The sequence below is a fragment of the Castanea sativa genome, chromosome 2 (assembly GCF_040712315.1).
Source record: "Castanea sativa cultivar Marrone di Chiusa Pesio chromosome 2, ASM4071231v1".
Classification (NCBI taxonomy): Eukaryota; Viridiplantae; Streptophyta; class Magnoliopsida; order Fagales; family Fagaceae; genus Castanea; species Castanea sativa.
In genome coordinates, this window is record NC_134014.1 from 52,052,188 (window position 1) to 52,065,866 (window position 13,679).

The 13,679-nt window shown below is 33.9% G+C and overlaps 1 protein-coding gene across 1 annotated transcript; it reads right to left on the bottom strand.

The window, feature by feature from the left end:
- Positions 1–10,684: 10,684 nt before the first annotated feature.
- LOC142625501 (agamous-like MADS-box protein AGL104) lies at positions 10,685–13,215 on the bottom strand. The gene is made up of 11 exons (XM_075799143.1): positions 13,031–13,215; positions 12,721–12,774; positions 12,588–12,606; positions 12,408–12,469; positions 12,279–12,306; positions 12,105–12,166; positions 11,917–12,016; positions 11,771–11,821; positions 11,470–11,597; positions 11,098–11,294; positions 10,685–10,821 (listed from the first exon to the last, which is right to left on the bottom strand). Exons 1-11 carry the CDS (start codon positions 13,213–13,215, stop codon positions 10,685–10,687), a joined length of 1,023 nt encoding a protein of 340 aa, XP_075655258.1.
- Between the last annotated feature and the right edge of the window lie 464 nt (positions 13,216–13,679).

Below are 13,679 nucleotides of genomic sequence, written 5' to 3' on the forward strand. Positions count from 1 at the left end.
CACCTGGCCCCAAGAACAGTTACGGGCTCAGGCCCAACGAGCCTTGAACAATGTAATTTGTAGAGTGTGGGCTTGAAACCCAGGTTAGAAGTGTTTGAGGATTAAATGGCAAGCCCAAAAATTATCCGTATAGAACGGTGTCAAGGGCGTCAGGGAGATTGTGGTCGTCCAAAAAATGGGGCCGGGCTACGTTTATCTTCCTTCGCCTTCGGTCACCGGCTACTATGGCGTTTTCTATCTCCTGGAAGTCCGAGGAGATGGGAGTGTATCCAAGGATCAGATGAGCCGCTCTGAGTTGTAGGTCCTCGCTGACGAACACCTCGGAGCGCAGTACCCGGTTAAGATCCGCAACGTTGCAGTGACTTAGGCGTGGGCGCACGTGTCGCTTATCTGCAAAGGAAAATACCAAATCAGACTAATATGGTCAGATTCATACAATACATGATGAACCTAAATAAACGTGAATGCATGTAAGTGCGAATTTTTGTCAATATTAGAGGAGTTTGTGCGGGGGAAGGGAGGCTATTCCTAAGGTGTCGCACCTGGATCTCCCCACTCAACTGGGCAGTGGAGGCCGTCGTGCCAGTTCCCAGAAACGATCAGGTAGTCATCCTTCATGCCTTTGTTGGATTTGGGCAGACAGGAGATTAGTCTAACGACACTGGAGCGAGACTTAATGTAATAACCTACTTTGGAAAGTTTATGGGACTCGTACAGAAAGACCACATCGTGCCAGGTGAGGTTTAAACCCATCTGCTCGTTTAGAGCATCGACACTACCCAAAACTCTAAAAACGTTTGGGAGGCATTGATCGGGGCACAAACGGTGGTTGCGAAGGTACTCCCTAGTTACAGGCCTCATTGGGAGGGTCATCCCACCCTCTATGAAGGCTATCATTGGGATGATAACCTCTCCCTCCTTTCTAGAACCGGCCACGGCTTCTGCCGGGCAGTATTTCAAACCTACATCGCCGGGAATGTGATACTTGGCTCTAAAGCCTTCCATTCCAGCGGCGGTATCAACTAAACACTTAAACCTACCCATTAGAAAGGAACGAAAGGCTAAACTCTAAAAGGGAAAATATTCACGAAGACAGCCGAGGACTGTATCCGAGGAGAAAAGGTTAAGAGTAGAGAGAGCAAGAACTTACAAAATTGAAGGTACAGGTTTCCACGGTTTTCTGCAGGTAAAGTATGATTGTTGGTGTTTTGATGGGATTAGTCCCTGATGAATTAAATGAAGGCGCAGGTTCCCGAAGCGTCACGACGTGCGAAAAGGCGGCCTCGAAATTACATTTGTCCCGCCTAAAATTTTGCGGAGTAACAAGGACCGTTGGATGCCCATCTCACCGTTGAACGTGGGAGACAAAATGTAACTTACGGTAATAAATACGCGCGTTGTTGAAAAATAAAACCGCCAAGTGGCATCTTCTAGGACGCGAAACGACTTCCACACGTGCCGTCACTCACAAAGTGTGTGGAATAGGTTCTTGTCGGATCAAAACCCTATTTTTCTCCTCGGACGTTGAAAATTAGAGTTTTGAGGGGCTATTGTGGGGAGTAAAAGCACCCTAATGGAGATATGGGCCTTTGGGCCGTGCCCAAGAAGGCCGACCTGCTCTTGAGTTTAGAACTTGTTAGTATCACGGGTCGGCCCATACGCCTAGGATCCGAGGATCCAGCCGAGGGTGAATTTCTCTTCGGACGGACACCAGAGAACCTGGGACTTCATGATAAACGTTAGGCAATGACATGGTTAAAACCAGTGGATAAAAGGGGTAGACCCTTGAATGTCCTGGAAGCACCGATGTGATAGAAACACCGAAGATTAAGGCTGTCACCTCCACATTAAAGACCTTGCACCTACCACCCTGGCCGCATTGATGGGGAAGTGACACCTGAACAGTGGAAGGGAAACTTCTGGTTACTATTCAAAGGCACTGAGAAAAGAAATATCTAGGCTAAAGGGGAGGTGAGGCAACACGTGTACAAATTATTCAAGAGAGTAGTATTTAAGGAGCAATCTAAGACAGTAAAGGGGATCCCCCTCTTTGTAACCTAAAGGAAAGAGAAAAAGAGAGAGAGAAATAATATAAGAACAGTTCTCGGCTTATGTCCGAGCAGATTGACTTATAGTATTCTTTGTTGTTTTTAAGTGTTTATAATTTTTGGGCTTGCCATTTAATCCTCAAACACTTTTAACCTGGGTTTCAAGCCCACACTCTACAAATTACATTATTTAAGGCTCGTTGGGCCTGAGCCCGTAACTGTTCTTGGGGCCAGGTGCAATTGTGCACTTACAAAGTTAACATATGTTCTTAGGGCCTTCATTTAGAAAATATTTTTATAAACTTTGTATAGTAAAGAAAAAATTGTAACTTTTTTATATATTTTTATAAAAATAGTATAAAAAATTTTATAAAATGACCTATTAACAAATTTTTTAAGCGCAGTTGTTAATTCGTTACACATGCACAAGTAATAATCTCAGATTCTCAAGCCAGATTTCAACCATTCGCTCACTCAGTGGCGTTTTTTTTTTTTTTTCCCTAAATTTTGTTTTGGCCCTCTTGGAGAAAGGGATAGGGGTTGAAGTAGTTTATAGAGTTTATCAAGAATCTTTCTTAATAGGTCCCCGAGGCAAATCTGCCACGTTAATAAAACTGATCAGTTCCAGTTCCATGTTTTAATGACGGCTTAATGAGGGGTTTATTGGGTACACCAATAATAATTACAACCCACAAGTTGAAACTTGAAACTAGTCAAACATCATAATATGCCATAAAATAACTTAATCACAGAACAAGCATTCAATTACTAAATTACCCATTAATTATTATTGTAACTGACCTGCATAGCAGTATAGAGATTGAGATTATTGCAGCAATAAGGGTTGTGATTGAGAGTAAACAAAAAGCAACTTTCAATCTCAGTATTTGAATATATAAAAAATGAAAAAAAAATAGTAAAAGTAAAAATATTTGTGTGTGGAGACTAGAGAGGTGTAAATTGCATTGACTAAATATTGCAACCGATCCAAATCTGCAATATAGAGTGCTATCATGTGACATCTTCCTTGGTGACCTAAGCAATTGTAACAACACCAACCCGTGCCATTTCCACTAGACCCCAAGACCCCCTTATACACACTACTTTCAAAAAGGCTTATAAATAAATGACTTTTGTTACACATGCAAGGCATTAGGCATAAACCAGTGGCTTTTGTTTTGTCACCCTGCTAGTTTCCTTCTACTTGATCTGGTGAATATCTTCTTTTGAGTTTTGAGCTCCAATTTGATCATTTTTTGTTTCACAGACACATAAAAGTAAAATGTGCCCTAAGGTAGACATGAAAAAGATAGAGAATCCTACGAAATGTCAAGTATCATTCTCTAAGCGTAGAAGCAGTCTCTTCAGGAAGACCCATGATATCTCAGTCCTATGTGATGTGGATCTCGCACTCATAGCCTTCTCTCCCTCTGGTCGTCTTAACAAGTTTTGTAGCCAAAAGAGGTGTTTAATTCAACCAATTGCCTTTGTAAATTCCCTTTCATTTTGAAAATCCTTTTATTTAAATGCTCCATTTTTTTTTTTTTTTTCATTTGACAGAATTGAAGATGTGATGCAACGATATATTGACCTGCCACCAGATAAAAGATTTCGGTATGACATAAAAAGACTTGTATAACTCATTATTTCACTACCAAACTTAGTTGTTATAAATACCATATAATAATTTGAAGAAAGGAAGAAAAAAAACTATATAATAACAATAGTTATTGTTATGATTGTTCTTTTATCATTTATGAAACTGGAGATGCATTAACATAACAAAAATAGAGTTACAAACATTGATGCATCAACAGAGGAAATCAAAAATATGTTGACATGAGGCCATTCCCAACATATTGCATACAAAATTTGTATAGGAATTATATAAAACACTTTTTTTTTTTTTACTATATTCTTTTATGTTGGCTAAAATATTTATTATACATTGATTATCTTCACGGTACACGTGTTGTTGTATTCTTTAAGATAAGTCAAACTCAACCCATAAGGGAGCCAAGTGGATACGTGCAGTCCCGAACTCAACATTAAATAAAGATATTTTCTGTCGTTATTATTATTATTTTTATATTTATTTTATTTATTTTTGAAACATTTTCCTTTGAAATTATCCTTGTTACTAATCACCCATTCTGATTGCAATTGTTTGGCATGAAATTCGTCCGATGCAAATTTTATTGCTATCACAGTCACATTAAGAACATTGAGGTAAACTTCCTTTTGTGCTAGATGGACTTTTCACTTGTACAACTCATTGAACATTAAATAGGATTAGTTTCTTGTCAGACATTTGATTAAATTTCTTTGTTTGCTTGCTTGTTTGTTTCTCTAACTAAGAAGATTATTAATGTGCATGCAGAAAACGCAGGAGATGCTAAGTCAACTTGGCCACCTCAAGGATGAGGAAAGCAAAATGCATTACATCAATAACCAGTATATTTCTTTTTCCCTTTCGGTTGGCTTAGATTTTTTATGGTGTGTTCGGATGACATGATTTGTGCAATTAAAATCCAAATATTTTTGTTTGAGAAGTTTAAAATAATGTCAAAGCATTTCATCCAAACTTCAAGACTACCACATCATGTTATTTCAAAGCATTTCATTGAAAGATTAAAATCCAAATATTTTAATACTACCGCATTTCAATGCCTTGATTTCAAATCCATTAATTCAAGTTATTTTATTTCGAGTTATTCCATTAATTTAAGGTTTGGATGACATGATGCGGTAGTGTTGAAGTTTGGATGAAATGCTTTTTTAACTTGAAATTAGGTAGTATTGAAATTCAAATTTTCAAGAGGAAGCTTTAATATACACTTAGATTAGATTAAAGTAGAATTCTATCTAAGATCAAAAAAAAAATTGTCAAAATATTAATTGATTTTTTTTCTTTTCCTATAAAATCTTTTCCTTTATTAGTATTATGAGCAGTATTTATTACACACACCATATTATACATACTCTCACACACAAGAAGGTATTTGGTATCAAATAATACAATGTCAGTGGTATCAAAATTCAATAAGTATGAGACATATTAGAAAAAAATAACTTCCTAACTAACAAATTAAATAAATATGTTAGTGTAGTTATTTTTACACACATATCTCTCATTTATTGAATTTTGATATGGATGACGTGGTATCATTTGATACAAAATACTTTTTCCCTACACACACACTCAAACTGTATTGGAATGATGTAACTCCAAGTCACGATTTCAGTGCAGATTGAATGCGTGTGAGTAAATTTTTTTTTTTTCTTAAACATACACAAACCTCTTTTTTTTTTTTTTATGAATAACATACACAAACCTCAACTATTCTTATTGAAAGTACATTTCATAAAATACGTACTTTATCATATTCTAATACTCCCTTTGCTTATGATGGATTGCCACATTTTCTACACTTGCATCATCATGGAATCCATTGCTTGCAGAATCAGTGTAAGTTCTTTTGTCCTTGAATTTCCCTTTGAACAAATTATTGACTTTGTGTTTGTGTTGATCATTATCTTGATATTTAATAACTTCGATTACGTTTCTCCAAAGCTTACTGAGCTAAAGTTAAAGAAGTCCAAAATCGAACATGAGATTCTCGAAGCCAATCTCAGGTTACTTTATCAAGAAACTCACTATTCAGTGAACTGTTATTATAAATTGTGATTTTATCATTTTCAATTTCTAACATTCTTATTATATTATTGGAATTTATTTTAGAGATTATGAGCCCGAACCTGAACGTGATCCTTCACTTGCTCAACTCTTATGGTGCGAGAAAAACTTGAAAACCTCTTTGCAAAGGATCATGGATAAAAAAGTATGCACAATACTTGCCCATAAATCTTTTTTTTTTTTTTCATTTCTTATGGGTTTTTTGGTTTCATTTTTAATTTTTATTATTTAATTTACCAGAGAACTTTGCTTGGGAATTTGGCATCTCCACGTGGGGATTTCAGAGTTTCGGTATGATTTATTTATTTAAATAACCAAGATAAATTAAATTAAAAGGAATAGTGAAGCCCAACAAGACCGTAGTGGTATACGTAGTATTATTCATTACCGTTATATGGTGTGAGGTTAATTAATTTTCACTGGAAAGCTGCGTTTTCATTCAGCAAAAAAAAAAAAAAAAAAGGAATAGTGATGCTTTTTGGATATGTATGATTGCTCTGATTATATACTTGCAATAACATAACAGGGTTGTGATCAGGCAAAGCAGATGGGGGGGATTAGTAGTCAAGTTCTTGCACCTATTTCCTGCGACAGTAGTCAGAATGAACTAAACTTTGCAACTCAAAACCCTGCTTTTAGCCATCTTCTAATGCAACTAGATCCTTGGATTAGTCCTTACAGGTTCTTCATCATCATTATTATTTTTATCACTATTCAAGTTTAAGTTATGCTGTATATGCATGTTCATAAAAATTCAATTATTCTTTTTATCACTATTCAAGTTAAAAATGTGTCTGTATGTGCATGTACATAAAAATCATGAACAAGCTAAGTAGGTTCAAGCCAAGTGATATTTCGAACATTAATTAACCACACATCATCACTCTCAAGCAGTTCCAAGGTTCGTGAGAGAATAATTAAAAACCAAGAAGAACAGGCGAAGGGTATATCAGTTGGTAATGGCCAAATTGGTGCACCCAACTTCACCATGACTGGCTTGCCTTCTGTATATCAATCTGGACTCCCATTCACAACACCAGAAACCTATGTTCCACCAGGTTACACTTATGCTTTGACTCAGGTATTGATTTTCAACAAATCAAACTTTTCTTTTAATCAAGTACACTTCAATTTGAGTTTATAACAAGGGTTTTGCCTCGTGTGCACTTATTGCTACTAATTCTTCTAAACTGTAGCCTCCAGCCATAATCAACAATCAAATTAATCCTATAATTCCTAATCAGCCTTTGGGAGTGTTAGACAGCACATCCATGGTATGTGATTATTTCTAAAGAAATTGTTAATTTATTTGAGGGCCACCTTTTAAGATGTATGAATAAATGACAGATAAGATATTTTATTATTACTAGATGATGTCATGTGTGATGCACCATATATTTTGAAAGAACAAAACTTAAGTATCATACTTGAAGCTTGTATATTAGATTTCCAATTATTCGAACACATAATTATACTAATCAATGAAACGCAAACATGTTTTCTTCTTCTTCTTGTTTTTTTGGACAATACAACTATATGTTTGAATTTAATTAAAAAACCCAACTGCATCTAAAGTGTTGTATTTAAGTTTTATTCATTTTAAAATATTTTGTCATAAGTGATATTATGACACATGTATAATATCTATTATGTGTTATAACATTTGAAGAATCAACTTCATTTATATTACATTACATGTCATTATAAAGAAAGGAAACACAAATTATTAAAGTTAATATATTTAATAATATGAACCTTTTTTTTTTTTTGAGAAAGAATAATATGAACCTATTGGTTGAGTGACTTGACAAAGTTTGAATTTGGTAAGAATAAGGTGTAAAACTCATATTTTACACCATCCAATAAGTGATTGCCACATCAACATTTTACTTAAAATTAAATACATCTTACCACACCTAATAACATCTTAATAAACTCCCAATTTATTTGAATTTATAAATGGGTATTAGAATTGATTGAATGTGGTTGTGCTTATTCTTAAATATGTGATAAGATGATGTGGCATGTTGGAATTGGAGGGGTAAAACATGAATTTTACACCACATCCCTATAGTTAAAGTAATCACTTTTAGTCCTTAGATAACATGGTCAAACTAAAAATTAATTTGTCACAACTCCATAGTAACTAAAAGCGGCCACTATATTTTGTGAGTACTAAACGCGATTGCTTTAAATTTCACATATTAACATCACTTGTGGGCTAAAGCTTAGAGATCAACAATGTATTTTAGCCCTTAAATTTTACTTTTGTCTTTTCCAAATGCTTTTTTTTTTCTCAAAATTAAAATTGATAATTTTTACTTTGGGTCAATTGAGTTAGCCATCTTATAATTAAATAGAAGATGTTAAGAAATCTTAAATACAAAAAATTAATTAGTAAGTTTGTCGTCTCAAAAAATAGAAGCATTTAAATATTATACTAGAATGCAAAATTACTAAATAAATATAAAAAAGGCCCCAGGCCATATTTAGTTATTGCTTTAGAGCATTGATTCCGCCCTACAATGAAGAGTCATTCGAGCTAAATATATCAAATATTTATATTTTTATACATTATTTGGAGCTCAATGTTAGAAATTCATTACTGCAGGAAAGGTTTGGGCATGAAATTCCTTTTGGGGTTCAAGTTCAACAATACCCAACACAGACATTTGACCCTCATTTGGTAGTGTTCTTATTTCTAATTTTTCAAAAAATAATTGCTCAACATAAGACACTTCTATGTATAAATTTCCCCTCTTCTTATATAAATTCTACCATGTTCTGGAACAGAACAATCTTGACTGGCAAAATAGTTTGGCACCAATGACTTGGTTGAACGAGAATCCTAATGAGGTTAACCAGGTCACATATGGAAATAGCAATACCTCTCAGAATCTGAATGTGAATCTACCTTTGACCTCTGAAGGGTAACTTTGTTTTATTGAACAAATTAATTTCAACATATATTTGTATCTCACAGAATAAACAATTTGTTCATTCTGAACCAATCTCTCTTAATTATGCATTTCAGGGATTTGTCTCCCCCTGCATATGAACCTTTCTTTAGTAATACTGTTGCCACCAGCTCCTACAGCAACAACAACAACAACAGCAAAAATGGTGCTTGTGATGCAAATGAGATTCTCCTAGGATCTTCTAGTCAAGTGCTTCCACTGCCTGGATCTTCAAAGGACTTACAATTGCCAATTGACATTTCTAATGAAGTAAGATGAATGAGATTGACCCAACCACCATCAATTATGTAAAGTTTTGTATGTGGATTTGTCATAAGTGCTTTTGGAGTACAAGGCAGAAAATCTTTTACAAAATCTAAAAAATAATAGATCCTGAAAGAAATAATTGTCATCAACAAATCCACAAGTGTTCCATTGTGGACTAGTGAAAACGAAAATGTTGAATGTGCATGTGTAAGTAGAAATCCCACATTACAAAAATGAAGAATTTAAAAAATTAATATGATGTAATTGATTCAAAAACTATAAACCTAAACTTTTGAATTAAATGACATCTTGTATGTTGTATTAAGACCTTAATTTATAACGGTACTAATTGACCCAACCGCCATCAATTATATATAAGTTATGTGTGTGGGCTTGTCGTAAGTGCTTTTGGAGTACAAGGTAGAAAATCTTTCACAAAATCTAAAAACAATAGATCCTAAAAGAAATAATTTTCATAATAAATCCCCAAGTGTTCCATTTGTGGACTTGTGAAAACGAAAATGTTGAATAAACACGTGTAAGTAGAAATCCCACATTACAAAAATGAAGAATTTAAAATTTTAATATAATGTAATTGATTCAAAATCTATGAAGTCAAACTTAATTTTGAATTAAGTGACATCTTGTATGTTATATTAAGACCTTTATTTATAAGGGTACCATACGCGTACTAAACATAATTATATTGTCATGTGAACAGGGTATGATGGGTTATGAGTCAAATGGCACACTCATGAATAATGCATCAAACAAGGACGATGGCTCATGGGAATGGGATGACCTTGTCTTAGCAAAAAACTATAGCTTGGAGGATCTTGATGATTTACTCTGAGTGCCTCAGTTTGTTGGGGTAAATTATCTGAGTCAGTTTCATTATCTATTTCCTTTTTTTTACCTTCTGTTTGTTGCTTAAAACAAATTTTACATCGTGTTACTGGAACTGAGACAGATCCTATATGCAATAATGCATCATCTTCATGAACTAAGATGCTTCTTTTGGCTTAATTAAGTACATAATTAGCTCTCAGATTTTGACGAAATCATCACTGCATTATTGCGTGCTTACAATTTTAAATACACAAATGCTACTAATAAGATCATTTTACATCCATGCTATAATAATTTATTTCACAATTTTAATTTGCTGATTTGTTAGCTCACTTGATGAATTTCCTAAATAAATGATGAATTTCAAGTATGGAAATAAGGCAAAGGGGTTGAAATATTCAAAACATATATGTGGATGGGTCTGATGTAGAACATAATTTTGAAATTTTGGTTAGGATTATTATTTCCTTGATTTTAGGTTAATATTTTTCTAATTAAATTAACGTCCCTTTATGTTAGGGTATCAATTAGAATTTCCTGTTGAATTTTTTTTAATCAACACAATTTTATGGAGTCTCTAAATTGGCATCCAAGCCTATAAACAAATTCAAAATTAAGAATTTCATAACAGATAGCTTTTCTCCTTCTTTTTGGTGGACTTTAGATTTCTCCATGTAGATTAAAGAACCCTTTATAAATTTGAGGGTTATTGTCAATATCACATACATCTTGTAGCATGTTAAGAACTTTGTGATTCACCAGCATTGCCCAGTCTATCCCATAAGAAAAGCCTTCGTTCGAATCCCCTCCATTGCACAATTACATAACTTATCAGCACAAGTAAAAAAAAAAAAAAAATCATCTGGTCATTCTACTTTAAACTGAGACAGCTTGCTCTCATAGTTTGCATCTTCATCGCTAGAGGGCATTTGCGGGCAATTTGATGCAGTCTCTACCTGCTGCTGTGACATCATTGATGAAAAGCTTGCTCCTGCAATTTCTTGCTGGCAAATACAAAAGATATGTTATTGATATTTTGTGGTGAAGAAAAAATTACTTAGATATGAACCCAAATTAGAACACTACCAAGAGTTCTAATAAAGTATCACAAGAGATTAATAGAACCCTCATTGGGTGTTAATGGGTTACCTCAAGCCACTGATCAATTAGGGAATGTTTAATAAAATTTCACCAATTGGGTTTCATGTCATTAGCTCCAGTCACAAATTATTACTTAACATAAAAAAAACTATACAAATAATTAAGATTGTTATTAGAATGAGAACCTTAGGGGAATGAAATGAATTTGGGGCCATGAATGTAGAGAGGAGTTCAGTTGCAGTATAGGAATGATGCCAAGAAGGTAACCCATCATCTCTTTGATTGCTCATTTGACACCCTCCCATGTTACATGGCTCCACATTTATGTTTGTGGCTTGAGACAACTGATCATACATTGCTGTTGAGGATTGATTCCTGAAAGTAAATTCAAAAATTACAAATAAGTATCACAGATTGAAAACAAAAATGTAAAATTTTGTAATATCCTTGGCATTAATCTATAGGAATTGATTTCTATCAAGTTTGATGAGTAGTTTTCTCTATAGATAACATGTTCATCTTAAACAAATGTAAAATACTAATTGCTTACTGCATAGCGGCACAAGGTGATTCAGATCCTCCACAAATTTGGTTTGGATTGTGTCCATTCTCTGGCAACCAAGTAACAATCTCGTTTTCAAACGTTGTTGGCACCCCATCTTGGGTGTCGAAGTATATCTGCGTTTGATGCTAGAAGTATTCAACAATTGTCAGAAGATTCAAAAATTGCAACAATAACTCTGAAATTTCATGGCCTGAAACTAATCACTGAAATTCTAGTCATATGAAACCCACCAAAGGTGAGGGAGATATGTCTATCTTATGTAAATGAGAATATATAGAGTTTTCACCTGTACACTAGATGGATCATAGGTAGATAAATGGTTTCTAAGTAGATCTTCCTGCAAATTACGTATAAAATGGATGAGTTATTGTGGCACTTGATGGCATGGATTAGTACATACTTAGACCATAAAGAACAATAATTAGGCTTCACCTTTCTTTGCTTAACACGCCTCAAGGTTTCCAAAAGGTTCTTCTCACATGAATCAAGTTCCTCTCCTGATGTGATTAAAATTGGCTCTGGCTCAAAAATCCTTATTCAATAACCAAGGAAATTACTTAGAATGCAACTCAACATTGTAGCCATGTAATTAATTTCGGTTTTAGTCACATTCTTCTAACCTTAACTGGTTCTCGGCCATCTGAAGCTGATGTTGCATATTGCTAATTTCTTTTTGAGCTTCCTATGTTAGTAAAAAAAATCAAATCAACAAACTGTTATTATGTTTGTGTGTATATATAGCAAGATTTATATTAAGTCTAACAAGAAATGACAATGTTTGTGTGTAATTTTACCTCAACATTTGAATTTTGGGCTGAAGGGCTGTTTGAACAAGTTGAAAAGAGATCAATAAATTAGAAAATAAATTGGAATGATCAAATCCTATGATCAAACAATATAACAATGACGAGGGAGAGACATACTTTGTCAGTTGAAGCGCTATATCATTTTCATTCTTGATCTTCTGGAGGATGCCGAGTAAAAACTGCATGGATATGATGCTTAATAAGAACCGTGTATAATTTGCAAAGTTGGCTTTTTTTTAATTCCTTCACAAAATATTACCATAATACTATAGACATTGTGTCAAATTTTTACGATACCTCTCTATTTTGAACAACGCTGCAAGAAAAGGCAAATTGTCATTAACAATTTTGTTCGACGTAGAAAAACACAAATGTATGAAAAGAAGATCGTAGAGGAACAAAAACAAAATAGTACTAGTAAAATCCATACCCTCCTCTATCATGATCAGGCAGATTTATATAACGCGCGAGCACATCTTCGATTCTACAAAGAAAAAAGAAATAAATTTTCATTAAATTATATGTTTTCGTTATTTTTAATATACATGTCAAATTTTAAATTAATCAGAGATGCTATTTTACTAATTTTAAATACCAACATGTTATGTGGATTATTTTAAAAAAGGTAAATGTACAAAATACTAAAAATATTCATTCTATTTATATAAAGAAGGAATATGCATGCATGGGAGGCTATGTATATATAAATAATGATTATGAAAGAAAACACAATTGCTCACCTTCTTTTGCCAGAGAAGTGAGTGAGACGACCAGAGGGAGAGAACATAATGAGAGCAATATCAATGTCACAAAGAATGGAGAGTTCATAAGCCTTCTTAATGAGTCCATTTCTTCGTTTGGAAAAGGTGACTTGCCGATTTGTATTGTTTTCTATTCTCTTAATCTGGAGTTTAACACGACCCATTTTTAATCAAACTTGTCCTTAATGAAATCTCTCTTTTAAGAAACACAAAGAAAAAGTATAAAAAAACCACAGCACAGAAACTTTCAAAAGAAAAAGAGAGAGAGAGAGAGAGAGAGAAGACAAGAAATGCGATGGAAGAGGGGAGAGATACAAGGAGTCGGAGTTTAATGGTTAAATCTTTATAATCTCACCTTGAAGAGTGGAAGAGGTTGTTTTGAAAAAATAAAACTAAAAGTGAATGGATCAAATTAATATACACAACGTTGTATGATACATTTTCTAGCTAACCCCAACAAATAATTTGGTGCATTGGTTGTTCATTAGCGATGTCTGGACTCTTTGATTCCTTTAGTTACATTATTTCTCCAATTCTATCTAATCATTTCCAGCAGTGATCTTTATCCATGGTGTATTTAAAGGATTTTTTTTTTTTTTTTTGTGCTAACCAACCAAGCTATGGGGTC

What these genes read in the sequence shown, in the direction of transcription:
- LOC142625501 (XM_075799143.1), bottom strand. Translation starts at nt 13,215, where the DNA reads ATGGGTCGTGTTAAACTCCAGATTAAGAGAATAGAAAACAATACAAAT. An exon ending in ATGATCCATCTAGTGTACAG is followed by an intron (nt 11,598 to 11,770) that starts GTGAAAACTCTA and finishes CATCAAACGCAG; the next exon opens with ATATACTTCGACACCCAAGA. An exon ending in TCATTCCCCTAAGGTTCTCA is followed by an intron (nt 10,822 to 11,097) that starts TTCTAATAACAA and finishes GTATTTGCCAGC; the next exon opens with AAGAAATTGCAGGAGCAAGC.